The following is a 27516-nucleotide window of genomic DNA, read 5'->3' on the forward strand; positions in this document are numbered from 1 at the left end:
CCAAGAAGAAAATATGTGGATTATATAAGGTCCAGTCAGACTTTAGTTCTGGAACTGTTTGTGTTTATGATGAGAGATAGTACAAAAATGAGCTCTGCCTGCCAAAGCAGAGTGGAGAAGTAAATCCATAATAAATACTGCCAACATGTTTATGTCTAAATATTCTTTTCTTTGGGCTTAACTAACACAAATGCCATACTCCTGCATTGCCTACTCTTCTACTTATCCAAACCACCAGCTCTGGAAATAAGTCATGGCGCCCAGCAGTTATCTCCTTTTCGGAATGGTTCACCCCACAGGTTTTCTGCTTACACTCCATAACTGCTTTTCCTAATATCACTGATGGATCTTAAATATTGATGAAGCCTAAGCAACAACAGGAAAACAAATTATTGCAGTTGAACAGTGGGTTAAAGAAAGAGTTTCTTGCTCTGCTCTCTCTCCATTGGGGAATATTTATGTTTTTAAAAAGAAGTCCACAAAAATATGCCCACAAATGCCTTAATATCCGTGCATTAATCCCTCACACCTATGAATTAAAGAACATCTGTAGTCTGTTGGGGGGGTTCTTTAATTTTCTATTAATAGTCGTGTTGCTTTTTCTTAAGAAAGACTTTTTTTTTAAGCTGAGCAGTGGTGTCACACACCTTTAATTTCAGCACTTGGGAGGCAGGGGCAGATAGATCTCTGTGAGTTCAAGAATAGATAGCACTGTTTCATAGAGAAACCCTGTCTTGGAAAACCAAAAAGAAACAAAAAGGAAAAAAGAAGGAAAGAAAGATTTTTTGTTTAAAGATTTATTGATTTATTATGTATAAGTCTTCTGTCTGTATGTATGCTTGAGGGCCAGAAGAGGGCACCAGATCTCATTACAGATGGCCATGAGCCACCATGTGGTTGCTGGGAATTGAACTCAGGACCTCTGGAAGAGTAATCAGTGCTCTTAACCTCTGAGCTATCTCTCCAGCCCCGAAAGAAAGATTTTTTAAATCATCCAATAGGAGTTCTATCTGATTCATCTACACTATATGTAACAGAAATGTCATCAAATTCGTAACTTATGGAAATACATAATTCCTACTGTTTTCTTTTGGTAGGGTTTCTTCTTCATCTTCTCTGTGAGACGCTATTCAATGCCCGTAGTCACATTATATGGCACTAGAAGTCATAATCTAGGCGTGGAAACATAAGCAGAGCTGAGCAGACAGGGGACCCATGCTGACCCAATTCCAAATGTAAAGGGTATAATTTTAATTCCAGACCTTGTAACCACATGTAAATCTCTAGCACATTCCATTCATTCTTTATTGTTTAATTGCCTGCACAAGAACTGTGATGGCTATTCTTGGTTGTCATCTTGACTATATCTGGAATGAACTTGGCAATCAAGGTCTTTAGAACTATTTTTTCTCTAACTCAGCTTAAGTTATCAACTCTAATTCTAGATGAACCTTGCTGGCCTTCTCTGTTCACATCCTAGATTAAAGAGTTCTTCATTCTAAATAGGTGACTTTAATTCACATTTCATACACACATGCATGTGCACACACATGCAAACACACACCCAAAAGGTGATCTAGCAAAATGTCCTCAACTTCTAAAGCTTCTACAATTAAAAAATAACTTCACATCAATCATCCTTCTTTCAGAAAAATGATTTTTTTAAGATTAACTTTCCAGGAGTATTCTGATCCCATGTCCAGCAATTTCCTCAGTGATAGTTTCATTTATTGATTGATTGATTGATTTATTCATTCATTCATTTATTCATTCATTTACTTGTTTGTTTGTTGGTTGGGTTTTTTTAATTTATTAGGTTTTTTTAAAATACCAATTCAAGTTCCTACTCGCTCCCCTCCTCCTATTCCCTCCACTCACTCTCCCTCCCAGCCCACCCCATCCAATTTCAGAGAGAGTAAGGCACATTGCTTTGTGGAAGGTCCAAGGCCCTCCCTACTATATCTAGGCTGAGCAAGGTATACATCCAAAGAGAATAGGATTCCGAAAAGCCAGTACATACAGTAGGGATAAATCCTGGTGCCACTGCCAGTGGCCTCTCAATCTGCCCCAGCCATGCAACTGTCACTCACATTCAGAGGGACTAGTTTGGTCCTATGCTTGTTCCTTCCCAGCCCTGCTGGAGTTGGTGAGCTCCTATTAGCTGATGTAAACTGTTTCAGTGGGTGAACCCATCGCAGTCTTGACCTCTTTGCTCATATTCTCATTCCTTCCACTCTTCAACTGGACTTTGGGAGCTCAGTCCAGTGCTCTGATGTGGGTCTCTGCCTCTGTTTCCATCAGTTGCTAGATGAAGGTTCTATGGTGATATTTAAGATATTCATCAGTCTGACTACAGGGCAAGTCAAGATTGGGCCCCCTCTATTTCTTAGGGTCTTAGCCGGAGTCATCCTTGTGGATTCCTGGGAATTTCTCTAAAGCCAGGTTTCTGCTAACCCTATAATGACTCCCTCAATCAAGATATCTCTTTCCTTGCTCTCATCTCTGTCCTACCTCCATCTCGACTATCCCATTCCCTCAAGTTCTCCTCAACCCTTCTCTTTTCTTCTCCTCTTCCCCTTCTTCCCTCCCTTTTTCCCCTAACCCCATGCTCCCAACTTTATCATACCATATTCATCTTTTTGGTTCTGGGTTACCTCACTCGGGATAGTGTTTTCTAATTCTATCCATTTGCATGCAAATTTCAAGATGCCATTATTTTTTTTACCACTGAATAGTACTCTGATGTGTAAATGAGCCACATTTTCTTTTATCCATTCTTCAGTTGAGGGGCATCTAGGTTGTTTCCAGGTTCTGGCTTTTTCAAATAATGCTATGAACATAGTTTAATAAATGCTTTTGTAGTATAACTGAGCATCTTTTGGGTATATGCCCAAGAGTGATATTGGTGGATCCTGAAGTAGGTTGATTCCCAATTTTCTGAGAAACCACCACACTGATTTCCAAAGTGACTGTACAAGTTTGCATTCCCATGAGCAATGGATAAATGTTCCCCTTACTCCACATCTTCTCCAGCATAAGCTATCATTGGTGGTTTTGATCTTAGCCGTTCTGACAGGTGTAAGAAAGTATCTCAGAGTTGTTTTAATATGCATTTCCCTGATGGCTAAGAATGTTGACCATTTCCTTAAGTATCTTTTGGCCATTTGAGATTCTTCTGTTGAGAATTCTCTATTTAGTCAAGTACTCCATTTTTTTTAAACTGGGTTATTTAGAATTTGAATGTCTAATTTCTTGAGTTCTTTATTTATTTGAAGATCAATCCTTTGTCTGATGTGGGGTTGGTGAAGATCTTTTCCCATTCAGTAGGCTTTTTGACTGTGCCCTTTGCTTTACAGAAGCTTTTCAATTTCAGGAGGTTCCATTTATCTATTGTTGCTCTCAATGTCTGTGCTACTGGTTTTATATTTAGGAAGTGGTCTCCTGTATCCATGCATTGAGACTATTTCCCACTTTCTTTTCTATCAGGTTCAGTGTGGTCGGATTTAAATTTAGGTCTTTAATCCATTTGGACTTGAGTTTTGTCCACTGCAATAGATATGGATCTATTTTCATTCTTCTACATGTTGACATCCAGTTATGCCAGAACCATTTGTTGAAGATATTTTGTTTCCATTGTATAATTTTAGCTTCTTTGTCAAAAATCAGGTGTTCATAAATGTGTGGATTAATATCTGGGTCTTCAATTCAATTGCACTGTCCTCCTGCAAGTGTTACTTGTTTTCTGTCTCTCAGTGTCTCTGCTCTCTTCTTCCCAGCATTCTTTCTGTCCTGAAAATCCTGCCTAGTTATTGGCCGTTTAGATTTTTATTAAACCAATCACAGTGACATATCTTCACACAGTGTAAAGGATATTCCATAACAATTTACCTCCTAACTTGTCCCCATCTCAATTTATTTAACCTATTCTTTTATTCTTCTGCATGATTTCAAAAATGAAAATTGATTAGATAACTTCCTTGAACAAAATTTTCAATGTTCTGAGCTATTAGATTCCAACCATATGCATTGATCATCTTCTAATCACAAAGCCTTTTTATTTCAGAGAAGTTGCTGAAGGTGTTATTGTTGTAAACAAAGCCTCTAGTTGTGAGCAACTTTATCACACTTACTTGACATCTGTGCCATTCATTTTAAAACAAATCTGTGATTTTCTGAATGTGCCATGTTAGTCTACTATACAGACCAGGTCTTAAGCTTTCCACCCATGGCTCCTTCACTTGAGAAACTTTTGCAACTCAAAAAATTATAGATAATAAATCAAAAATAGAATTTCATTGATGCTTTAGCTTCTCTCTAGTCTTGACCTAGCATAAATTAAATGAAATTAAGGATTATGTTTTCCATATTTAATTACCAACTAATCAAAGTGCTAGGCACACAGTAGATATTCAGTGAGTGTTTGCTCAGTACCTAGTAGTGGCTTCTAGAGATATTGGATACCAGTCCATTTGTCAGCATTAACAGATACTGTAGTCATTATTTTTCAGATCCAGCTGGATGGATGAGTATTTTAGTATTTTGTTTATTTTCCTTTTGGTAGTAGGCAGTTCTATTTTAAAAAGGCACTTCATTGGAGAATTTTTCAAACATAAATGTAGCATACAAAATAATGAACTCACAGGGCCCACCACCCTCCTTTATTAGCTTCCTACTTTTTTATCTGTATTCCCACCACATTTTTCTAGAGTATTTTAAAGCAGACTCCACAAATTATAATTTTGCATGTAAATAATCTAGTATATATCTCAAACTGAATTGCAACATAAGGGCTGGACTTGTTGGGGTTTATGTCCTGCCCAGTTCCCACAGCCGGTAAGCCCCCAAAGAAAATCACACAGAGGTCTCCAGAAGATTATAAACTGACCGGCCCATTAGCTCAGGCTTCTTATTAGCTCTTGTAGCTTATACTAACCCATTATTCTTATCTATGTTAGCCATATGGCTCAGTACCTTTTTCAGCAGGGCAGGTCACACCCTGCTTCTTTCATGGTCTGGGCAGAAAATAAACCCCAACAAGCCCAGCCCTCATGTTACAATCCAGTTTGAGATACATGGGGCAACCCTATCAAAAGGCCAAGGCAGTCTCTTTATTCAACCAATGAAAGCAACACACAAACAGAAGAACCTCCTATACCACTGGATAATCACTTTAAGAAACAACAAAGCACAGTGTGTTTTCTTGACTTAGTTTTAAATGTCATTTATTTTTCCTTATGTTGTTAAATAACAATTTACATGTAAATGATCCTGCCCCTCTCTTTAAGATGCAAGACTAATAGTCAGCCTTCCTTCTGAGTTTTTATCTGTTCTGTTCCTAAGTGTGTTGATCTTATTTTAATTGTCATAAATTTTATGTTATATAAAATTTCCCTCAATGATTTTTAAGGGTATAGGTCAGTAGTGTTAAGTTCTTTGGCATTATTCTGCAAACAATCTTCAAGATTTTTTAATCTTAAAACACTGAAACTATGCACATTAAACAGCTCCTTGTTTTTCCTTCTCTCAGCCCCTGGAAACTATTCTACTTATTGTATGTAGACATTCCCTATAAGTCAAGTTAAATATTTAGAAGACAGATATAGTATTTGTCTTTTGGGGACTACCTTATTTTACTTAACACCATGACTTTGAGATTTAAGAATTTCAGTATTTCCATGCTCTTAGATTGTTTCTACTTCATAAATGTGGAATTTATACTGTGGACATGGGGGACAAATGTGTCTTTCATGCCATGCTCTCAATTCTTTTGGGATTGATGGAATCCACTTGGAAATATGATAAGTCTGTTTTTAGCTTTTTGTTTATACTGCTCTCCACATTTGCTGCACCATCTCACACTCCTCATCAACAGTGCACATCTGTGTTCAAAGCCCTCCATTAACACTCATGGTTCTTATGATGGCCTATGACAGTGGTCAACCTGTGGGCCACAGCCCTTTTGAGGGTGGTGAAACGATCTTCTCACAGGGGCAGCATATCAGATATTTGTGTTATGATTCATAACAGAGCAAAATTACAATTATTAAGTATCAATGAAATAATTTTTGGTTAGAGGGTCACCACAACATGAGGAACTGTATTAAAGGGTTATTGCAAAGGAAGGCTGAGAGCCACTGACCTCTGAGGTCCTATATTGTCTAAATTCAAACTGCTACCTGATTTATAGCCTACCTTTTCTTCACTTATTTAACCGCTGATGCTGTCTTCGTGTCCTAACATGCTGCCATGCTCCCATCTTAGTAAGATGCTTCCATGCTCCCATATTAGTAAGATGCTGCCATGCTCCCATCTTAGTAAGATCTTTGGTTCTTAACTGCTCCTTTGTCCAAAATGTCTTTCCCATGGTATCTGTTTGGCTTACTCCATGACTCATATTATACATCAGAGTCATAGATAGGCCTTCTTATTGAATATGTAACTCAATCATCTTCTATCCTAGATTTCCCTCCTTTGCCTTATTTTATCCTGTAAACTTTATTACCTAACATACTAGGTATTTTACTTACCCACTGTTATTAACCATAAACTTTAGATAGCAAACACTTACAGATAAAACCCCTCATGTGGAATTTGACTTAATACAAAATTTCTGAATGAATATATTCATATGTATATTCACATGTGTGTATATATATTTGTGGTTGCTTCCTAGAGTCACATCATGAACTGAAACGCAAAGCAAAAAGATGTGTATCTTTCCAAAGCAAGAGGACCAGCACAAATTGGACAGATGATGAAAAAAGAATCTACAGGGATAAAAGAATAGCTCAGACCCAGGAAATACTACAGTATTTACTCCCTATCATGGAATCCTCTAAAAGCATGAGATCTACTCAAATGAAAGACCTATTCACTCCAGGAGCCAACTTCCAGCAACATCAGTAAGTCACTGGCGTTCATCATGCTTACCTATGTATTGCTGTGAACAAACCCAGGACCTTGTTAGACTATGCAAATGTTCTACCTCCAAGCCACCCCCAATCCTGTTCCTTACTATTTAATACAGTTTTATAAGTATATCTTGTTAGTTCATTATCTTTAGAAACAAACATAGGTTTTTAAAAACAGCATCCACAGCATCACAAAACCCAAGGTCATAATTATATACTAGGTATGTAAAGGATTAAGCTATCAGGCATTATTTGACCTATTATTCATATAAAATACTTTAGTTTGTATCTATAAATTAAGTATGCATAAATAAGATGTAACTATAGCATGACTTGATGATTTTCAGATATTTTAAGACTTTATACTTCTGAGGAAGGGCAGTAGGATTAAAATAATTAATCTTGGCTACTTCAACTATTTGGTACTCAGAGGAAAGCAATAATAAGATTATTTCTTTTAAAGATGGGAAACAGAACTTTCTCCAAGGCACAAAGGAAAACTACATAAATAAAAGTAAAGATAATGAAATCTAAAAATAATAAATATATTAGTATTATTGACAACATTTTATAAAATATTTCCTATGTGCTAGATATTTTTCTAAATTATATACTTACGACCAGCATGGCCCTATATTTACAGTTTCCACATCCCTGGATATAACTAATCTCAGCCCTAAAATATATTTCTAATCTGTTCTTAGTTGAATCTGCAGATACAGAACTCCCAGTACAGAGAACAGACTGAGTACCTTACATTTTACATATAACAAGATTAAGATGCAAAGACATTAAACAACTTTTTCAAAGTCACACAATAGGTAGAAGAATTTTGATTCAAATTGTTAAAAATTTTGATTTCAAAGTCCAGAGTACATACCTACAAATTAACTGGAAAATTGCAGAGATTTTAATGGGGAAATCAGCCAAGATTATAACCAAGCAATTAACAAAAGAAATACCAGGAGCTGGAGAGATGGCTCAGCGGTTAAGAGCACTAGTTGCTCTTCCTGAGGTCCTGAGTTCGATTCTCAGCAGTCACATGGTGGCTCACAACCATCTACAGTGAGATCTGGTGCCCTCTTCTGGCCTTCAGGCATACATGAAGGCAGAACACTGTATACATATTAAATAAATGAATAAATAAATAAATCTTAGAAAGAAAGAAGGAAGGAAGGAAGAAGGAATAAAGAAAGAAAGAAAGAAAGAAAGAAAGAAAGAAAGAAAGAAAGAAAGAAAGAAAAGAAAAGAAAAGAAAAGAAAGAAAATATTATGGCCAACAAACATTTAGAAATGTTCAATCTTGCCAATTTGAAAATTACAGATTAAAGCAGTGATAAAACAGCATTTAATTTTTTGCTGTTCAGTGGGAGAATCTATTCCCTGACTGTGGGACACAGGTCGGTAGTTTCCAGAAGCCATTTCAACAATATAAATGAAGACTCCTGATTTCACGTTAATCTCTCTTTCTCCTCCTCCTGTTTGTCGTGTTCAGGGCTGAGCCGCAGGCCTCACACATGCTCCTGAGTCACCATTGCACCACCCTTCTTGACTAAAGGAATTCCACTTTGGGAAGTTTACTTTAAGGAAAAAAACTAAATAAGAATTATAAGACATATTTAATGTTCATTTTAGCATTGTTTATAGGAGATAAAATTAAATATAAATGTTCAAGAATAAAAATGTTACTTAAATTAATTATGAAATATTGTGCAGTATTTCAATATTGTGAGTGAATATTGTTATGATTCAGCCACAATGTGGCTTCTTGGTTCCAGGGCCATGCATGTGCAGACAAGCCCTCAGGCGTGAGCCCTTGCACACATGCATGAGTTCCGTCGTCTGTGTATGATGTAACCACGCCATCCCCCTGTGTCCTCCCTCTCTCTCTCCCTCCCTCCCTCCCTCCCTCTCTCTGCACACTGACTTCCCAGGCCTATACACCTCCCTCTAATAAACTCCTAAGTGGGTTTGTTGTGTGTTCCATGTTTCCTTCTCACTCGCGCCAGGTCATTTCAAATATTAATAAAAATGATGTTCATAATATATGTGTATAACATGAGCTATATACCCACTTTATTTGGTGTGGTTATGTTTACATGTGTGTATGCATTGTGCGCATTCAAATACAATGGAGAAGAAAAACTCTAGGAGCACATATCCTCAAGAGTGATTATTTCTGGATGGGTATTAGTGATGAATAATGTTCCTATTCGTGATGTTTATTCCTTTACTGTATAATCATCAAAACCAATATGATGCAAAAATGGCAGTTGGTGGCAATTTCTAGTGAAATGCTGTAACAGTCTTGATGGGAAAGACCCTATTTGACAGGAATTGAGTTTCATAATTAGACAGCTAAAATATGAAAAAATAATGTGAACCTAGGCAGGAAAAAGAGTATAACATCTTCAAAACTATGAATGTGCTAAAGAAACAGCTAAGTGACTAAGAGGTTACGCTGCTCACACAGAGGACCGAAATTAAGTTCTCAGCTCCCACATAGTGGTCACAGTTGTCCTAATCCAGCTCCAGAGTATTGAACACTTTCTTCTGGTCTCCACATGCACATCCCCACACAGACAAACTTACATACATGTAATAAAAAATTGAATCATTTTTAAAGGTTATAAATTAAGGCTGGAGAGATGGCTCGCCAGTTTAGAGAGCTGGCTGCTCTTGCAGAGGAGCCACACACACTTGCCGGCACCCACATGGAAGCTCACAACAATCTCTAACTCCAGTTCCAGGGATCTCACCCTCTTCAGGCCTCTGTGGGCACCTGCACACACCCGGTGGGCGTGCACATAGCAGCAAAGATAAACACGTGGAAAATATTTTTTGAAATTACAAATCAGGAAAATTAATTGCAAAATATAATAGATATTGGCAAAGAGCCTGAAAAATTGAGACTCCAGAGTAAGCAAAAGGTCTAGGCAATAATTTTCTAGTCGTTGTAATAAAAGAGTCCTTACACTTCAAATCGAGATTGCTCTCAGTGTGGACAGGTTGAGTGTTGGAAGTGTTGACAAGTACTACAGCAACTAAACCTCTTTGTTTACAAATAACAGAAACCAGTCTAAGAGAGATTGATTAAAAAGCACACAGTTATAATAATGATAAGAGAGAAGAAATGTAAGAAAATTCCAGGTGGTTTGTGGAAACAGAAAGAAAAGCTCCAGGACTGGAACTGGGGAGGAGAAATCCTGCAAGGCTTCTACACTTTACTGCCATTCTGTAGCAGGTGGCCACATCCCATCCCAGATTTGCAAAGATGCAAATTATTTGTTTACAAACGTGAAAGAAGATTGGCAACTGTGCTAATGGGTGGAGGTCACATAGTTTCTTGTGACTATTGGAAGCCCTATCCTACAGCAAAAACCTCCAGAAGTTTCTACTGTGGGTATACAAAGAGCAGTAACAATAGTACATTGTTTTGTGTTTTTTTTTGTTGTTGGTGGTGGTGGTGGTTGTGGGGTTTGTGTATGTTTTGTTTTAGAGCTGTCTTTCAGGATGGCTTTTCTCCGTTCTATACATTCTTGGTTTGACTGCTACAGCAATATTCTACACCATTCCCTATAGGTACTGACTGATACAGGGGAAAGGGAGAACAAGTGGTAAGCAAGAAACAAGAGCTCCCTTTGCTAACTGTGTTGGAAAGGAATGTGTGCGTTTGAAGCACAGAGACTAGACAGCGTGCAGAAGCGCCAGGTGGAAGCTCTGACACTGCACGTAATTAAGGCCTCAGCCTGTGCTTGTCTCCTCTGGCCTGACCCATAGTGAGCGGGGCCTGCATGGGTTACCATTGATACCGAGATGGTTTGTAGCCTTTACATTTATATCTGGTCAAACATTCATCAGAGTATGGATACTGACGAATAATCCATGTTTGGTATTCCATTTAATGTAGCAGTAAAAATCCTTGAGAAGGATTTTGTAAATCAGAATGTAACGAGAGTTTTCACATCTTGATGAACCAGATCTGCTTCCCTGGGTGTTACAGTTAAGACAAAAACAAGACTACTCCAAAAGATGGTGAGTCGCTGGGAATTTGAAGAGCCAGGTAATGGCATAGTAGTGAATCTCTGATTTTAAATTTTAACTCCTGTATCTAAGACTTGGAGCTGATGAAGAGGGCAATCTGGAAACACCCATAGATATCAACAAGCACACAAAAACCCCAATAAAAGCCTGGGCCATATACCCGAAGGATCAGGAAAGTCCCAGCCTACCAGGATAGAAAATAGTTAAAATTAGTCAATAACCATTCCACTTGAGCTAAATGCCACAGGTAACAGTGGCCCCATGCCAGCGTGTGTAAGCCGATACCGTGTGGCCAGTGAGGCACAGCGAGGCTTCTGTATTCTAGTAGGGACAAGGAAGAACACGTGGAAACCAGGACTTGGAACACTGGTCTGGAAAGGTCACCTTTCCCAGAAGACACTGGGAAGCACATAAGGACTCCACACTTGATACCCACTGGGCAGAAATGCGCTTCCTTTGCCCTCCCCTTTGAGCTAGTGTCAATGGAAGCCTGGGAGAGAGTTAGGAATTTTCACCAAGGTTCAGCATCAATAAAGCCACCTCATGGTGTCAGCAGAGGCCGATTAAGAAGGTAGAATACTTGTCCAACAGTAATTAGAAACCTTTTGTGTCAACAGACTCCATATTAGGAGCCTGGACTGTTAATTCTTCTGGGAATAATGGGGTGATTTTTGTTGTTATTTTGTTTTGTTTGTTTGTTCTGAGACAAAGGACTTGCTTGTATATCATGGGCTAGCCTTGAACTTGCTATCCTTCAGTCTCCCAGATGCTAGGCTTATAGGAGTGCACCATCATACTCAGTAATGGAATCTTATGCCCCATTTCTCTTTCTGGAGAAGAGTTACAAAAAACTAATTAAAAACAGAAGATTTAAATAAGATTTAGAGTGAATCTTATAATATGAAAATATGCATGTTTTAATTAGTACTAGTAGTAAATTGTCTCTTAAGAACTAGGAACTCTGTTTTTGCTTTTTTTCTATTCTGGTTTGCTTGGCTTTTTTATTGGCATATTTGTTTTCTAAAGAGTTGGATGGGTAGGGAGGTGGGGAGCATCAAGGTCAAGATGAGAAGAGGAAACTGTTCAGAATGTACTTTATAAAAAATTATTTTCAAGAAAAAAACTAGGAAGATCTAAAATTAATTCTTAAAAGATAGTTTCAAAATACAAAGATGTCTGTGAAATTCAAATTTTCTAGCTCAATCTTAAGATAGTCATGATGAAAATACTTCAGCAAACACAGCTGGAAAAAATATTTAAAAAATAGAAAACCTTAGTGGGGAAGAGAGGATGCAAAGATAGTGTGGAGAGAACAGAGAAGAAAGAGAGAAAAATGAAGAGAGGAGGAAAAGAAGGAAGAAAGAGAGGAGAGGCATTGGAGAGACCACAGAGGAAAACAAGAAAGAAGATGAGGGGAAAGGAAAAGAGAGAGAGAAGGAGGCAGAAGAAAAGTCAAGAGAGGAGAGAAAGGAAAGAAGGAGAAGGGAAAGGGAGAGAATACTAGAAAAAAAAGACTCCAGTTTCTGGCACAGCCGTATGATTTAAAAAAAAAAAAAAAGTCCAAGAATTAAAAGAGAGAGAGAAATTATTCATCCTGAACAACAGAGAGGAAAAAGACTAAATAGAGGAACTGGTGTGTAACTTAAAATAAGTCTATTGTTGGTGTTATCAGAATTTCAGAAGCAGAGATGAAACAAGATAGATCTGAAGGAATTCAAAGAAACAATTGCTGAAAAACTTGAAATTGGGAGGCAAAAAAACCTTCAAGCTACAGTCAGAGAGCTCAGCAAATCACTAAGAGGATGTTAGTGATACAACAGATTTTAGCTACAGAAAACAATATTGAAATCAGTCAAAGGAAACTCGCATCTTTCCTGTAGAAGAGCAGTCTGAACACATGTGAGCAGGGAGAAATGGCTCCCTGCTGATCCGACTAAAGGGCTGTATCCATTGAAGGGCAGAAATCTGTGAAAGATTAGATGAAGAAAACTAAGAAACTTTGACTGTAAGACTACCTCAAAAGAATTTTTCCATAAACAAATAGATTACAAAAGGAATATCAAGAAAAAAGATTATTATGAGCAGAAATACAGGTAAATATTGTTTTTCTAAATTATACTTGATAAGGCAAAAATTGTGTAACACTGATGTTTGTAAAGGAAACTTTTAAGGTAATCATAAATGTGAGACAGTAAGGGAGACACACAGGGAAGAGGACGGCTTCTGAGTTTCCTCAAGCTAGTAAGACAACACCAGACCAGAGCTACAAAATGATATCCTACATACATAGTACACACAAACCTTCCAAAGAGCTATTCAAAAAGATTCATTAAAAAACACTGCAGATAAATGAATATGGGGGTCATGCCTGTAATCCTAGCATACAAGAGGGTGGGGCAGGAAGATTGTGTTTGAGATGAGCCTGAGATGCATAACAAGAGACTGCCAAAGAAAGAAAGAAGAAAGGGAAGGAGAGGGAAGAAGAAAGAAAAGAACTATTAAAATTTTTTTAAAAAAAAGTTGACATTACTCACACAGGCAGGAAAAAGACATTGAGGTCACAGAAAGACCAAAAGCATTGAAATTTGGGAAAAAACAACAAAAACAAACAAACAAAAAAAAGAGGCAGGCTTAAATTCTGCCATATTAGTAGTGCTTTAATATAAGTAGCTTAAGTTTTAAATGCTTTTCAGATGTGGTCTTGCTTTATATATTTCCTTGATCAGTCTTGAACTTGTAGGTTCAAACAGTTCTTCTGTCTTGGCCACCCAAGTTTTGAAACTAAATATATATATCATTGCACCCAGATGTTTAAATAAAACAATGAAAGAAATTGGCAAAATAGATTTTTAAGGCGTTGTTCACTGGCATGCAGTTCACACGAAATGCTTTACAATATGACAGTGTCGGCAGGCTAAAAATAAAATGATGAAAGATGGCATATTATTGAAACACTGACAAAATGAGGAGGGTAGATAAGGTAATTTTAGATAAAACAGATTTCAGGTAAGAATAACAGAGACAGAGAAGAGTTCTGTATAGAAACTTTAAAACCCCTGTACACTAAGAACAAATAGCAACCTTAAATACATGCACAGTGCTGCAAACTGACTGTAAAATATGTGAAGCCACAATGGAGGGAGAACTGGATACACACAGTTTATTCAGTAGCCAGATGGAGAATACGCAAAGATATGAAAGAGCTCAGAGTAAAAATAACTGGTAATTATAGAACACTCTATCCAACAATAACTCAGCACACTTCTTTCCAAAGACACACCACACATAGGTCTTAAGACAAAACTCAACACATTTAAGCAATATAGACAATACAAAGTGCAATTCTCTGGTCACAGTAGAATTAAACTAGAAATAAATAACAAAACAATAAAAGAAAAAAACAAATACTTAAAAAAACACTAAATAACACACTGCTGAATGATTTGTGAGTTAGTGGTAAACTGAAAGGGAGTAAAGCTATTATATTAAATTCATGAAAATGAAACCGCAATATAGCTAATCTGTGGGACGCAGCTAAAGCAGTCTGGGTGGGAATTTATAGAGTTAAACATGCGGATAAAAGAGACGTCCCGGTGAGACGGTCAGTGTGGGAGGGGTGGCACGTGATGAACACGGAGAACTGACTCCTACAAGTTGTCTCCAGCCTGCACGTGCACGCACACGCGCACGCACACGCGCACGCACACACACACATTAGTAAAGGTAATTTAAAATCTTAGAAAATAACCTATAAAGGAAGAAAAAACTAATAAAATTTGAGCAGAAAATTGACGGGAAAAGATTCAGTAAAATAATTCGTCTTTTGAAAAGAGCAATAAAATTGACAAACCCCTAACAAGACTGACAAAGAAATGAGAAATTATGAATATCAGGAAGAAATTGGATGTCACTAAAGACCTTGCAGATCTTGCAAAAGGGGAGTGAAATGGTAAGAAACACTAAAACTAGGTAGCTCAGCTAGTAAAGACCTCGCCTTTCAAGCACAATGACCTAAATTTTGTTCCCACACCCATATCCCAGCACCCAGAAGGCAGAGAGATAGACCACTAGGGCTCACTAACCAGCCCATCTACCATCCATGGCAAACTCCAGATCAAACACCCTGTTGAAAATGGGGATGGGGTGTGTAGTGTGTGAGGGATGACACTTGAAGTTGTTCTATGGTGTCTGCACACATGTGCACTCGTATACACACATGCACAAGAACACACACAAAGAAACCACATAAAGTGCAGATTGAATAAGTTATAGAAGATCATATCTTCAGAGCGTGCACACACACACAGAACGACACTCTGGACTAGAATGTCTTCATGCCCCCTAGAGGTGGTTTCATTTCAAAGGGTTTTTTCTTCATGCATTTATATTATTCCCACCCCTCCCCTGTCCAACTCCACCCATGTCCCATCCCACTCCCGTTAGATTCATGACCTTCTTTAATTATTGTTACATGTTTGTAGGTATATAAGTAAGGAAACTGAATTCGTAATTTTAACCACCCCAAAGGAATCTCATGGGCCATATGGTTTCACAGCAAAATTTCACAAAACATGTAAAGACTAATTAACACTAACTCTATACAGTGTCTTCCAGGAGGTGAGAAAACAGTCTCTAGTTCATTTTATAAAGTTACTATAGGCATAAGACCAGAATCAGCCAAAGAGAAAACAAAAATGGAAAATCAAAACAATTCTGTCCTATTAATTCTATAGGCAAATAAAATTCAGTGCTAATTTTTTTTAAAAAATATGATTTACCACTTGGCAGAGTCTTATTTCAGAAATTCAAGAATGACTCAATGTTCTTAAAAAGCAACGTAACCTTCTATATTTGTGAGAAAAAGAAGAAAACCCACAGTACACTATTAATTAGCACATACAAAATATTGACGAAGAAACCCAGCTGTCAGAAGAGAAGGAATGAAGGGTCTCATGCAACCTAATGGCGGCTACTCTTCCCACGCTTCCCACTCCTCTCAGTCACCTCTGTGCCAGAGAGCGAGACCAGAGAAAAGAAAAAGTTTATCTCTAGGAAGAAAAGAAAAACATGGCACTTGGTTGGGAAAGTGGTGTTCTCTATGTAGAGTGTCTTGAGGAACTTGTTTTTTAACTTCTTGAAAAGCCAGCTGGTCTTTCTAGGCCTCAGAATATAAGACAACCATATAAACATAGTTCTATTTCTACCTATAAGAAAGAGGCATGTGCTCTCCAAATTTACATATACAAAACCATTTCAGCTTCTCAAAACATGAAGTGTGCATATCTGTAATTCTACAAAATATGTACAGATCTTGGAGCTGAAAATACCAAGAATGTTGAAAACCAAATGTAAATGAATGGATGGAAAATATAAACATGTTTGTGAACTGGAAACCTCAAGATGTCAGCTCTCCCATGGATACACAGACTCAACATGGTTCCCATTAAGGTCTCAGCAGAATTGTTATAAACATAGTCAAGGCTAATCTCAAATTTGTATACAAAAACACTGAACATCAAAAACGATTTGGCAAAAGGAACTGGCCTTTTGATTTCAAGAACTTTTATATAGCGACAGCAATACAATAAAGTGTTAGAGGATGAGAAGACACATCTGTGGAACTGAGCTGGTTCGCAAAAATAAGCTAAACTGCCCTTAAAAAAACAAAACCGCTTAAATCCATCACTTATACACAGATTAATTCAAAATGGAGCATGGACACCAATACACAACATAAAACTACAAAACTTTTAGAAAACCATAGAAAATCCTCAGGTCTAAGGCTAAGGAATTTAGAATAAATATCAAAACTATGATTCATAAAAGAGAAAAAAATAAGTTGGTCTTAAAATGTTTACTTTGCAAAAGGCCTGCATAGAAATAAACCAGGCTTGGTAACGCATGCCCGTAATCCCAACACTTGGGAGAGCAAAGTAAGTAAGTAAGAAAACCCCCAAACTCAACAGTCAGGAAAACATTAAAACATTTCAGGCCAAAGGGATGGCTCCGTGGTTAACAGCATGAACTGCTCTTGCAAAGGACCTGTTTGTCCCCAGCACCCACAATGGGCAGCCGAGAGTCACCTGTCGCCCTCTTCTGGCCCCCACAGGCACCTTCACTCACGTGCACATCTTTCTACACAAACACACAGGCATACATATAGTGCAAAAGAAATCTTCAGGAAAAAAAAAAGTCACTAGAAAATGGGCAAAAGACATAAATAGGCATTTACCTAAGCAATACACAGGTGGCACCCAAGCACAAGAAGTATTAGCATCAGCAATGCAAGTTAATACACAGTGAGCTATTGCTGCACACATGTCAGGATGGCTAAACAAAAACATGAAACAACAAGACTACCACTAAAAAAGGGGGGGCTGGAGAGATGGCTCAGTGGTTAAGAGCACTGACTGCTCTTCCAGAGGTCCTAAGTTCAATTCCCAGCAACCACATGGTGGCTCACAGCCATCTGTAATGAGATCTGGTGCCCTCTTCTGGTGTGCGGGCATACATGGAAGGAATGCTGTCTACATAATAAATAAATAAATCTTAAAAAAAAACAGTTTTGGGGGCTGGAGAGATGGCTCAGAGGTTAAGAGCACTGACCACTGACTGCTCTTCCAGAGGTCCTGAGTTCAATTCCCAGCAACTACATGGTGGCTCACAGCCATCTGTAATGAGAGCTGGTGCCCAGAAGACCATATACATAATAAATAAATAAATCTAAAAAAAAAAAAAAGAAAAACAAGAATACCATATGCCAGTGAGGATGTAGACACTGGGTTGTTTGTATATCACTGCTGGGAACATAAACTGGGGTAATGAGTCTCTCATAGCTGCCTGTGACAGCACATACCTGTAGCCCTAGCACTTGGCAAGAGAAGAGTTAGGAGGACTGTAAGCTCAAGGTCACCCCAGACAAGAGTCTCTTTCAAAAATAAATATATAGCTACCATATAACTAACAAGTGCTTTCCTGGAATTTAATCCCAGTGAAAAGAAGACAAGTTCACACAAAATCCTGTGTACAAATGTTTATTCAGCTTTATTTGCAACACCCATAAACTGGAAATGACCCGCAGGTTCTTTGATGCATAAATCATTAAACTGTAGTATTGCTCCTGACTACTACTCAAAAAATGGACAAAAATGGAGCAGAGGAGAAACAGAACAACGATGAATTCCCAAAGAATTATCCTGGGCGGGTCGAAAAATTAATTCCAAAAGGTTTCACACGGTGTGGTCACATTTACATAACATTCTCGAAATAACAAAATGGTATAATTTGGATGACAAGCTAATGTTTTCCAGGAGTTTAAAGAGACGTCAAGACGAGAGAAGTGGGCACTGGAGAAGCAACACGAGGGCATGGTTCTGTGTCTTCTCCACACCAGTGTGTTCACTGTGACTGTATAAAATGTCACATCTAGAGGGAGCAGGTGAAGTGTATGTGCAATCTGTCTTATTTCTTCCAAGTGCAAATAATGCTACAATTACTGCACAACTTGAAAGTTTAATGAAAGTATAGCTAACATTCCAAGTTAAATAGGATTCTAAAGAAAAATAGACTGCACGTAGCTACAAGGAATGAGTTGTAGAACTAACTGCTGGACAGAGCTCCTGAGTCCTGTTGAAGAGAGGGAGGAGCAATAACATGAACAAAGGGGTCAATACCATGACAGGGAAACCCACAGAAACAGCTGACCTGAGCTGGCAGGAGCTCAGTGACTCTGGACAAACAACCAGGAAACACGCATAGGACCTGTCTAGCTCCCCGGAAAGGAGGTGACAGTGGGTGGCTTGGGCAGTTTGTGGAGCTACTAGCAGTAGGACCAGGAGCAATCCCTAATGAATGATCTGACCACTGGCAGTGGGACCAGGAGCAATCCCTAATGAATGATCTACCAGCAGTGGGGCCAGGAGCAATCCCTAATGAATTATCTGACTACTAGCAGTGGAGCCAGAAGCAAACCCTAATCAATGATCTACTAGCAGTGGGGCCAGGAGCAGTCCCTAATGAACGATCTGACCACTGGCAGTGGGGCCAGGAGCAATCCCTAATTTGGAGTTCATTTCCTATGAAGAGAAACCTTGCTCAGCCTAGATACAAGGCGGGGTGGGGACATTTGATCTTGCCTCAACGCAGTTTTGAGACAGAATTTATTGACTCCCCTTGGGAGTTCTTACCCTCTCTGAGGATCAGATGGGGGTGGGATGATGGGAAGGTGGGAGGACCAGGAAGGGAGGGAGGGGGAACTGGGATTAGTATGTAGAAAAAATAAAATAAAAATCTTCCTCTCTTGAAGGAAACTTCTGTCTCTCAAACTCACTGATTTCTTACAAGTGAATCTAAAAAATCTTATACCATGTATAATGCACCTAGTTTGATGGAACAAACTACATTTTAATGGCAAAGTATAGACCAGTTTATGATGTAGGAGGGTCTTCTATCTATCTGTTGCTTTCATTGGTTAATTAATAAAGAAAACTGCTTGGCCTGATAGGTCAGAACATAGGTAGGCGGGGAAGACAGAACAGAATTATGGGAGAAAGAAAGCAGAGGCAGACGCTATGCAGCCAGCTACCAGGTCAGACATGCTAAATCTTTCCCGGTAAGCCACCACCTCGTGGTGACATACAGATTATTAGAAATGGGTTGAAGTCAAGATGTGAGAGTTAGCCAGTAAGAGGCTGGAGATAATGGGCCAGACAGTGTTTAAAAGAATACAGTTTCCATGTAATTATTTCGGGTAAAGCTAGCCGTTCCTTTTATATTTGGCTCCAGGAGCAGCGGGCTGCATTCCCGCCGGGATCCCTGGCTAGTTTACACCTGAAATAATTACACAGAAACTGTATTCTTTTAAACACTGCCAGGCCCATTAGCTCTAGCCTCTTATTGGCTAACTCTTACATATTGATTCAACCCATTTCTCATAATTTGTATGTCACCACGAGGTGGTGACTTACCGGGAAAGATTCAGCATGTCTGACCTGGCAGCTGGTTCCATGGCGTCTGCCTCACTTCCCTTCTTCCCAGCTTTCTCTTCTGTCTACTCCGCCTATCTAAGCTGCTGTCCTATCAAAGGCCAAGACAGTCTCTTTATTAACCAATGAAAGTAACACATAGAAAGACACACCTACATCATTTCCCCTTTTAGTTTACTAAGTCAGTGAGTCCTGAAGAAGGTACCAGATAACCACACCCTCTGGACATCTAGAAGAGGATTGGAGTAGAGCCAAATATTTAGAACCAGAAATGAAGACTTAGCTCATCTTCATAAAGATAAGGATAAAGTCTTAAGGGCCAGTGAGCTCACCTGAAGGAAAACATACAATCTGCATCATGACAGAATACCTAGGACCACAAAGTAGGTACACACTTGGCAAAAACTCATTCATTTCCTTTCTTTTCTAGACTCATTTCAACTGCTTGCATAAATATAAGAAGATACAGCACGCCTTGGACACCAACCAGAAAGCTCCCTTCGAAAACCGGAAGGAATCTTGTGACAGATACCTCAAAATGGCTCCATCCTGTGCCTCTGAGATCCCTAGAAAGTTTATCACCCCTCTGCCATCTTCAGAAGAGGAAAAAACATTCTCAACTCTGGGCCAGACACATTGAAGATATGACGCTTCCTAGCAGCAAACGGGAAACTATTCCCTCACGTCCTAAAACGGACGCCAACGCTATCAGTGGTAACAGTCTTCAGCCTGAAGAATCCATCCTGAAGAGCTCTGAGCAGACAGTTCCTCACCTAACTAAAAGCAACAAGAAACCAAATGAGAGTAGCCGCCCTCTCACCTTGCATCTGAAGTTCCAAGGCAACAGTTAATCGAGCTGAAAGTGCTTCTGGGAACTGTGGCTGATCAAGATGTGCAGACACAGTAAAAATCAGCAGCCCCTGCCCTGCCCTGCCCTGCGCTGCCCTGCCCTGCGCTGCCCTGCCCTGCGCTGCCCTGCCCTGCCCTGCCCTCTTCACACGCATATGTGGGTATGAACTACAGATTTTACCTATCCCATCTTCCTTAGATGAAACATCTTTCAGAGACTTTAAAAATCCAGAGGAAATATAGAAAAGTTAAAAAACACATATATTTAATTTGTATCGACATGGGAAAAAGTTTGAAAATTTTGATTTCTTGCAAAATTATGTGTGTATATAACAAAAAAACTAAGACTTGAAGAAAGGAAGAACATGCTATTAATGATTTTAGTCACTTTGATAAACCAGCAGTCATTTTCCTTGTCTCTTTTATATAGTTGGTGTGCTAGAAATAGCACGGGAGAAATAAGCAATATTCCTCCCTTCTAGAAGAGCATCATATAATTGTTCCCATGAGCACACATGATAGCTAGGCATGGTGGCATATGATAGTAATCCCAGCACTTGGGAAGTGGAAGCAGAAGGATCAGGGATTCCAGGCTAGTTTGGGCAACATTTAAAAGCAGCAAGATAGACATCAATAATAACTGAAGAGTAAAACAGTCATTTATAGACCTCCAATTAATGAAATAGCACATATTAGAAGATGCTAATTGCACAGATTCCAGGGTGGAACCAAAAACATGGAAATATATTATGGTTTCAAAGTCATTTTACCTCTCATAATTAAGCAAAATTTTAAAAGATTAGAAATCCCCTTTCTCCTAGAGTCAGCAAGTACACGCCTCCAGCCTTGCATTCAAGTGGGCATTTCAGAAGTAAGTCCGACATCTCACTTTTGTCTTAAGGCGGTGAGCAGTCAGGCTGTGGGGCGGGTGGTACACGCTATACTCCCAACAGCTTAGGAGCCTGACTCAGAAAGACCACAAGTTCAAGGCTTGCCTGGGCTACAACGTGAAGTTCAAGAGTGGTCTCAGCAACCTAATGAATGCTGTATCCAAACAAAAGACTGAAACAGCGCGGAGGGAAACGGAGGGTTTAGCTCCGTGACAGAGAACTACCTGCCGAGTGTGGGGAAACCCTAGTTCACACCCCAGTATCATCCGAAAATAAAAATAATACAGTGTGTACAAGGAGGGATTCCTGCAACATGTGCACAGGAGTAAGTGTAGTAAGTGTGTCAGTCAGGACGAAGGAAGCAGCCCCACGCCTGGGACTAGAGAGGCACGGGAGACATGCCACAGGTCTAAGCGGAAGGAGGCTCACGGTCAGTGTTTCTAGTAGCCGAAAGGGACTTAAGAGCTCACTGCTGTGTTAAGAAAATAAATGCTATTTGTAGGGAACGTTGACCATAAATTTCCTCGCAAACTGTGTTTCTCAGCAAGAAGGACTGTTTGGGGGGGGGGGGGGACAGGTAGGTATCTGGGTTCTCGGAGAGGTCCCTGGTTTCTTTGCTGGGAATTCTTACCCTGGCAACTGACACCATGGAGAAGTACGAGCTCTCAGAGTCAGTTTGCCCCTGTTCTCGTAAACCAGGGAAAGCTAAACTGCATGCAAACCTAAATTTTTAAATTGACGTTTGTTCTTTGAAACTTTGGTCATATGAAAGTCTGAGACTACAAACTCTGGAGTTGAGTATCTTTGTGCATATAACCACAGTAACATGCTGGCTTCTTTGAGTGTGCAAACTGAGGTGTGTGGAGGCATCTCCTTGATCATTTCACCATTATCCTTTCCCTTATAATCCCCTGTATTTTTATATCATATTTTTTTTAATGTCGGACTACATTATTTACTTTGTGGGGGGGGGGGGGTAAACGCTAGTGCACCACTGAGTCATGGATGCCACAGTACACATGAGGTCAGAAGACAATTTGCTGGATTCTGTTCTCCTACCACATGGATGCAGGTGCCCAATACCCACTGAGCCATCTAACATGCCCTCCCCTTGTCTCTTATTTGCTATTAATACCTGACATGTAGAGTAAAGAATATATGTGGACCATTTTCACACTCTGTTTTTCACGTTATAATATTTAACTTTGAATTTTCTAAGTATGTCACTCTTCCATAAAGACCATTCTGTCTGCTCTTTATCACATAAACCTAGCAACACAACTGGAAAGTCTCTACTACTTCTTGAAGATTAAGGTCAAATGTACCCTTCTCTGGAAATCCTCCATTAGCTCTCCTGAGAATTTATAGTAACTAGGTTAATTTGCCAAGACTTGGAGTGGACTAAGTGGGCGATGTGAGAAAGGATGGGTAATACAGAGAGCTGTAAACTCTTAAGAAACAAATGGAACGGCTCAGACTCAAAGGACTCTGATGAATGCTGAGCTCACCCATCAGTTAGGCACAAGTGAACCTTCTCTCCATTTAGGATGATGTTGGCTGTGGGCCTGTCGTGCACAGGCTTTATCCTGTTGAGCGACTTCCCTCCAGTCCTACTCCGTCTAGGACTTTTATCATGAAGGCATGCTGGAGTTTTTCTGCACCTATTGAGATGATCATATGATTATTGTCTTTAAGTCCAATTATATGACTTATTATATTTGCTGATCTATATATTATTTTCGTTCCTTTAATTCCTACTCAGTTTTTATTATTTTTCCATCTACTGTATCTGGGGCTGATTTGTTCTTGTTTTTTCAAATTCTTGAGATGCATTAAGTCCTTTATTTGTGTTCTTTCTGATTTCTTAGTGTAGGCTCTTAAAGCTGTAATTTCCCCTCTTAGGATTGCTTATAAAGTGTCCCAGAGGTTCTGTGTGCTTTATTTTCATTTAATTCCAGGAATTTAAAAAATTTCCTCCTGAACTTCTTTTCTGGCCCCGTCATCACTCGGCAGTCTGTTGTTTTAACTGCCATGCATTTGTGTAATTACTAGAGATTCACTTGCTAGACTCTGAGCTTCGTTGCACTGTGGTCGGGTAGTATACTCAGAGTTATTTCAGTTTCTCTGATTTTCTTAAGATTTTTGTGTGTGTCCTGGTGTGGGCAAAGCCTCTAAAACCATGAGTGAAAATGATATTTTCCTTCTTATAAGCTTATTTTCAAATGTAGATTTTCAAAGCAATAGAAAACCGATTAACCCAGCAAATATACAAAAGTGAATTTCTATAAACACCCCAGCAATGAACATTCAGAATTTGAAGGTAAAACTCACAAGACCATTAACCCCAAACATAAAACCCTTAGGTGCAAATCTAACAAAATGTCAAAATACACACAAAGAAAAATTTTAAAACTTGGGACAATCCGGGTATTAAATAAATGGAGGTATATTCTATGTTCCTGCATAGGAAGGCTCAGTATTGTCAAGATGTGCCTGGATCCATGGCGCAGTCTCAGAACTGTAGTACTTCATGTTGTGCATGTCAGCAAGCGGGGCTGGAGTTTATATGGCAACAGCTCACACAATATTGCAAGAGCCCCGAGTCAGGACTGACGCTGACTTCAAGGCTTTCTCTAAAGCTCCAGTGACCAGTGCTGAGAGAAGAATCAACAGACCAGTAGGACAGAATAGCCCAGAAAACTTCCGGAGAAAGAACCAAAGCAGCACTTCGGAGCAGAGACAGCCCTTTCCAGGCTGTGCTAGAACAACCCAACACCCATATCCAAAACAACAAACAAAGCGGAATCCAGACAGACCCCACATCACAAGATTACCTCAAAGTGGATCATCGACCACATTCAAATCTGTTAAGCCTGTGGGAGAAAACCTAGATGACAGTGAGTCAGGATCATATATACTTTCCTCTCAATTTTGTTATGAACCTAGAATTTGGGAATTCTTTTCAGAAATAGAAAGTAGGCAGAGATGCAATCTGGTTTCCCTCACCTGTTCCCCAATAAAAAAATAAAAATTGGTAAAATTATTTTTAGAAAAACTAAGGTCCCCAGAAGTTGTCCCCAACACATATTTCAGGGCTAGTGAGATGGTTCAACAAGTAAAGGAACTTCCCTCAGGTTTCACGACCTGAGGTGAATCCCTGCAATCCACATGGAAGGAGAGAGACAACTCTGATCCCAGTCGTGTGTGTGTGTGTGTGTGTGTGTGTGTCTTGTCTGTCTGTCTGTGTGCACAAGCGTGCCCACACAATAAACAAATGAAAAGATGTGCCTTCCAGAAAAGTTAGGGTCCTCATATTAATAGCAAGGGTGTATGCCACAGTACAGCCTTTCCAAGTTGCAGAGGCAAGCAGGTGCAACCAGGTTAGAGACATTCCTTTGCACCCAACCATAGTACAAAGGCTCTTCCCCAGCCTTGGCTGGCTAGACATCCTGGAGCCAGTCACCTTGACCCAGCTTCGTCAGAAGGTCAAAGTTCCCTGTGGGAGCTGTCAAGCTCAAAAGACACACTACTGCCTCACCAGCCTACCCTAAGAACAGCCATGCCGTTCCACAGAAATAGCTCAGATATTCGGTGTCATACCTAAGAGCAACCAGCTTGGAAACTCTCCCCCAAGTAATCTTGTTTAGCAGAGTGTGGGGAAGTTCAAGGGCAAAAGTGATGCCTACACAACGGAGGCTTTGGCAGCAAGAGGTCAGCTGCTTTTTAAAAGCAGTCTGCTCAGCCATGGATGGGGTAGATCATCAGAACCCCTGAGTGGCCAAGCAAGCTAGCCCTGTTGGAATGAAAACAGGGAGAAAGAGAAGGAGTCAGACGTGGTCTGTAATCCCAGCTCTTGGGGAGCAAAGGCAGGAGGAGTTCTGAGAGTTGGAGGCCAGCCTGAGCTACATGGTGGGACCCTGCCTCACAAGCAGAAGAAGGAAAGAAACACTGCAGGGGCAGGATGGACCTAGACTTCCAGTTGAAAATGGTTGCACATTTAATTTTTTCTTCCCCAGACCTCACTAAAATGGCCCTTTCTTTTAAACGCAAACAGCTCACAGGACAACAATGGGAAGGAGGCCAGCTTTGACCTTCCCAACAATACCAGGAAAGGGAGCATGGAATACAGTCTCGACACTGGAGGAAAATTAGTTTTAAAATGCTATGCTCTGTCCAACTTTGAACAATTTTAAGAATAAAATAAAGATATCAGTTTGGCGAACTTAAAAAAAACAAATACTTTTGGTGTCCCTCATTTCTCAAGAAATCACCGGAGAAGAATTCTAATAAAAGTGAATAAACCGAGGAAGAGAAAAGCTTTGGGTCCAGAAAAATAAGGAATCTAAGCTAGCACAGAGGAAAGGTGGCGCCCCAACAAGCCGGCCCTTCATGTTACATATGGCGCCCAGATGTGGATAACTGAATCCACAGAAAGCTTGAGAAAGCTTGGGAAAGAATAGAGTAAAGCATGTCTTCTTGGTAGCAGCAATTTCTCGGGTCTGCTCTGCTTGCTAGAGGCAAGCAAGCACTCTCATCTAAGAGAGGCTTCCTGACTCAGCTTTAGCTGCAAAACCTTGCAGCTCTTTTAAGAGGTCCTGCCACGAAGCACTTAAACGGTGTTGATGAAAAGCTGAATGCATGCTTTTCGGGTTTTCAGCAGTGGCAGGAAAAAAGCTGCGCTGTTTTAAAATGCCGGCTTTCTGGTCTGTCCTGCCAGGGCAATCTCTGACTCTTTCAGGTAGGCAGTCCGACTGAGTGTGGTCTGTGAGCAGAATGCTGCAGCTTGCTTGCTAGCAAGGACCTTGAAATGCCATAGAGTTGTGGCAGTGAACATAGCTCTGGCTGGTATCTCAGCCAGGGGGCTGGAAAGCTAAGAAATGGGATGGATCTAGCCGTCAAAGCCACGGCTCTCCATATTGCTTAGTAAATTAAAGGCTCATGTAGTCAGAAAAAGAGAGATACAGTAAAGAGAGATTCAAAGAGGAAGAAAACCTCTAAATGGCTTACAGTGTATTAAAAATATATGCAGGCTAAAGGTTAAAGTCATTAAAAATAAAAAAGAAAGAAAGGGAGAAATAGGGTGTGGTAGTACACACCTTTAATCCCAATGCCTGGGAGGCAGAGACAGATCTCTGTGAGTTTAAGGTGTGGTAGCATATACCTTTAATCCCAGCACTGGGGAGGCAGAGACAGGAGGATCTCTGTGAGTTCAAGGACAGCCTGGTCTACAGTGTTATTCCAGGACAAAGATATACAGAGAACTTGTCTCAAAAAGTTAAAAGCAAAAATAAAAGAAATAGAGGTTGAAATAAAGCTGCATAAAGATGGAAAATACCCAGAGAATCTTGATACTGTATGCCATTATGCTCTCTTTGAATTGTTTGAATGCTGAGGAAGGAGCAACAGCTGCTAAAAGACTTTTGTTTGTAAATGCTGCTGAACTAACCCAAGATAGGTATTTTGAAAATACCTTGGCTTCAAAATTGAAGTCAAAAGGTATGCTACTTTGGAGAAGAGATTCTGCTTTTGTTTCCACAGAAAACAAGAGGCTCTGGATTTATTCAGAGTTAAGAAAAATCACCTTTGACCAAGGGAGGCCACCTGAAAAATCTCCGACAGGAATAGATGGCCCAGATGTCTGAGTTCTTCATCCAGAACAGGTTCAAGACTGCTGCCTGAGATGATCAAGACTCACAGGATACTTCAGTCAGGACTTGATTATAACTCTAAATTTTCTTTAGGTCCCCATAAGATTATCAGCACCCCCAATCAGCAGAAATAGCCTGAAATACTACGCCCACATTCCCAACAAATGGACTATGGGTATTTTCCTTTGTT

General features: G+C 39.7%; 1 protein-coding gene across 6 annotated transcripts in view; it reads left to right on the plus strand.

The window, feature by feature from the left end:
• Positions 1-23215, plus strand: part of Agbl3 (AGBL carboxypeptidase 3) — an 86195-nt gene extending 62980 nt beyond the window's left edge. For 2 of the 6 annotated variants that reach the window (XM_087901840.1, XM_087901842.1), the window contains 2 exons: positions 6674-6902; positions 20370-20910. In XM_087901840.1, coding sequence (XP_087757966.1) covers positions 6674-6902; positions 20370-20790 — 650 coding nt within the window. In that variant the 3' untranslated portion in view covers positions 20791-20910. Of the gene's footprint in view, positions 1-6673; positions 8618-20369 lie in introns of those variants that run through there. The other 4 variants (XM_087901841.1, XM_087901844.1, XM_087901843.1 and 1 more) reach the window with 4 other exon arrangements.
• The last annotated feature ends 4301 nt before the right edge of the window (positions 23216-27516 follow it).

The sequence above is a fragment of the Myodes glareolus genome, chromosome 25 (assembly GCF_982192425.1).
Source record: "Myodes glareolus chromosome 25, mMyoGla1.1, whole genome shotgun sequence".
Classification (NCBI taxonomy): domain Eukaryota; kingdom Metazoa; phylum Chordata; class Mammalia; order Rodentia; family Cricetidae; genus Myodes; species Myodes glareolus.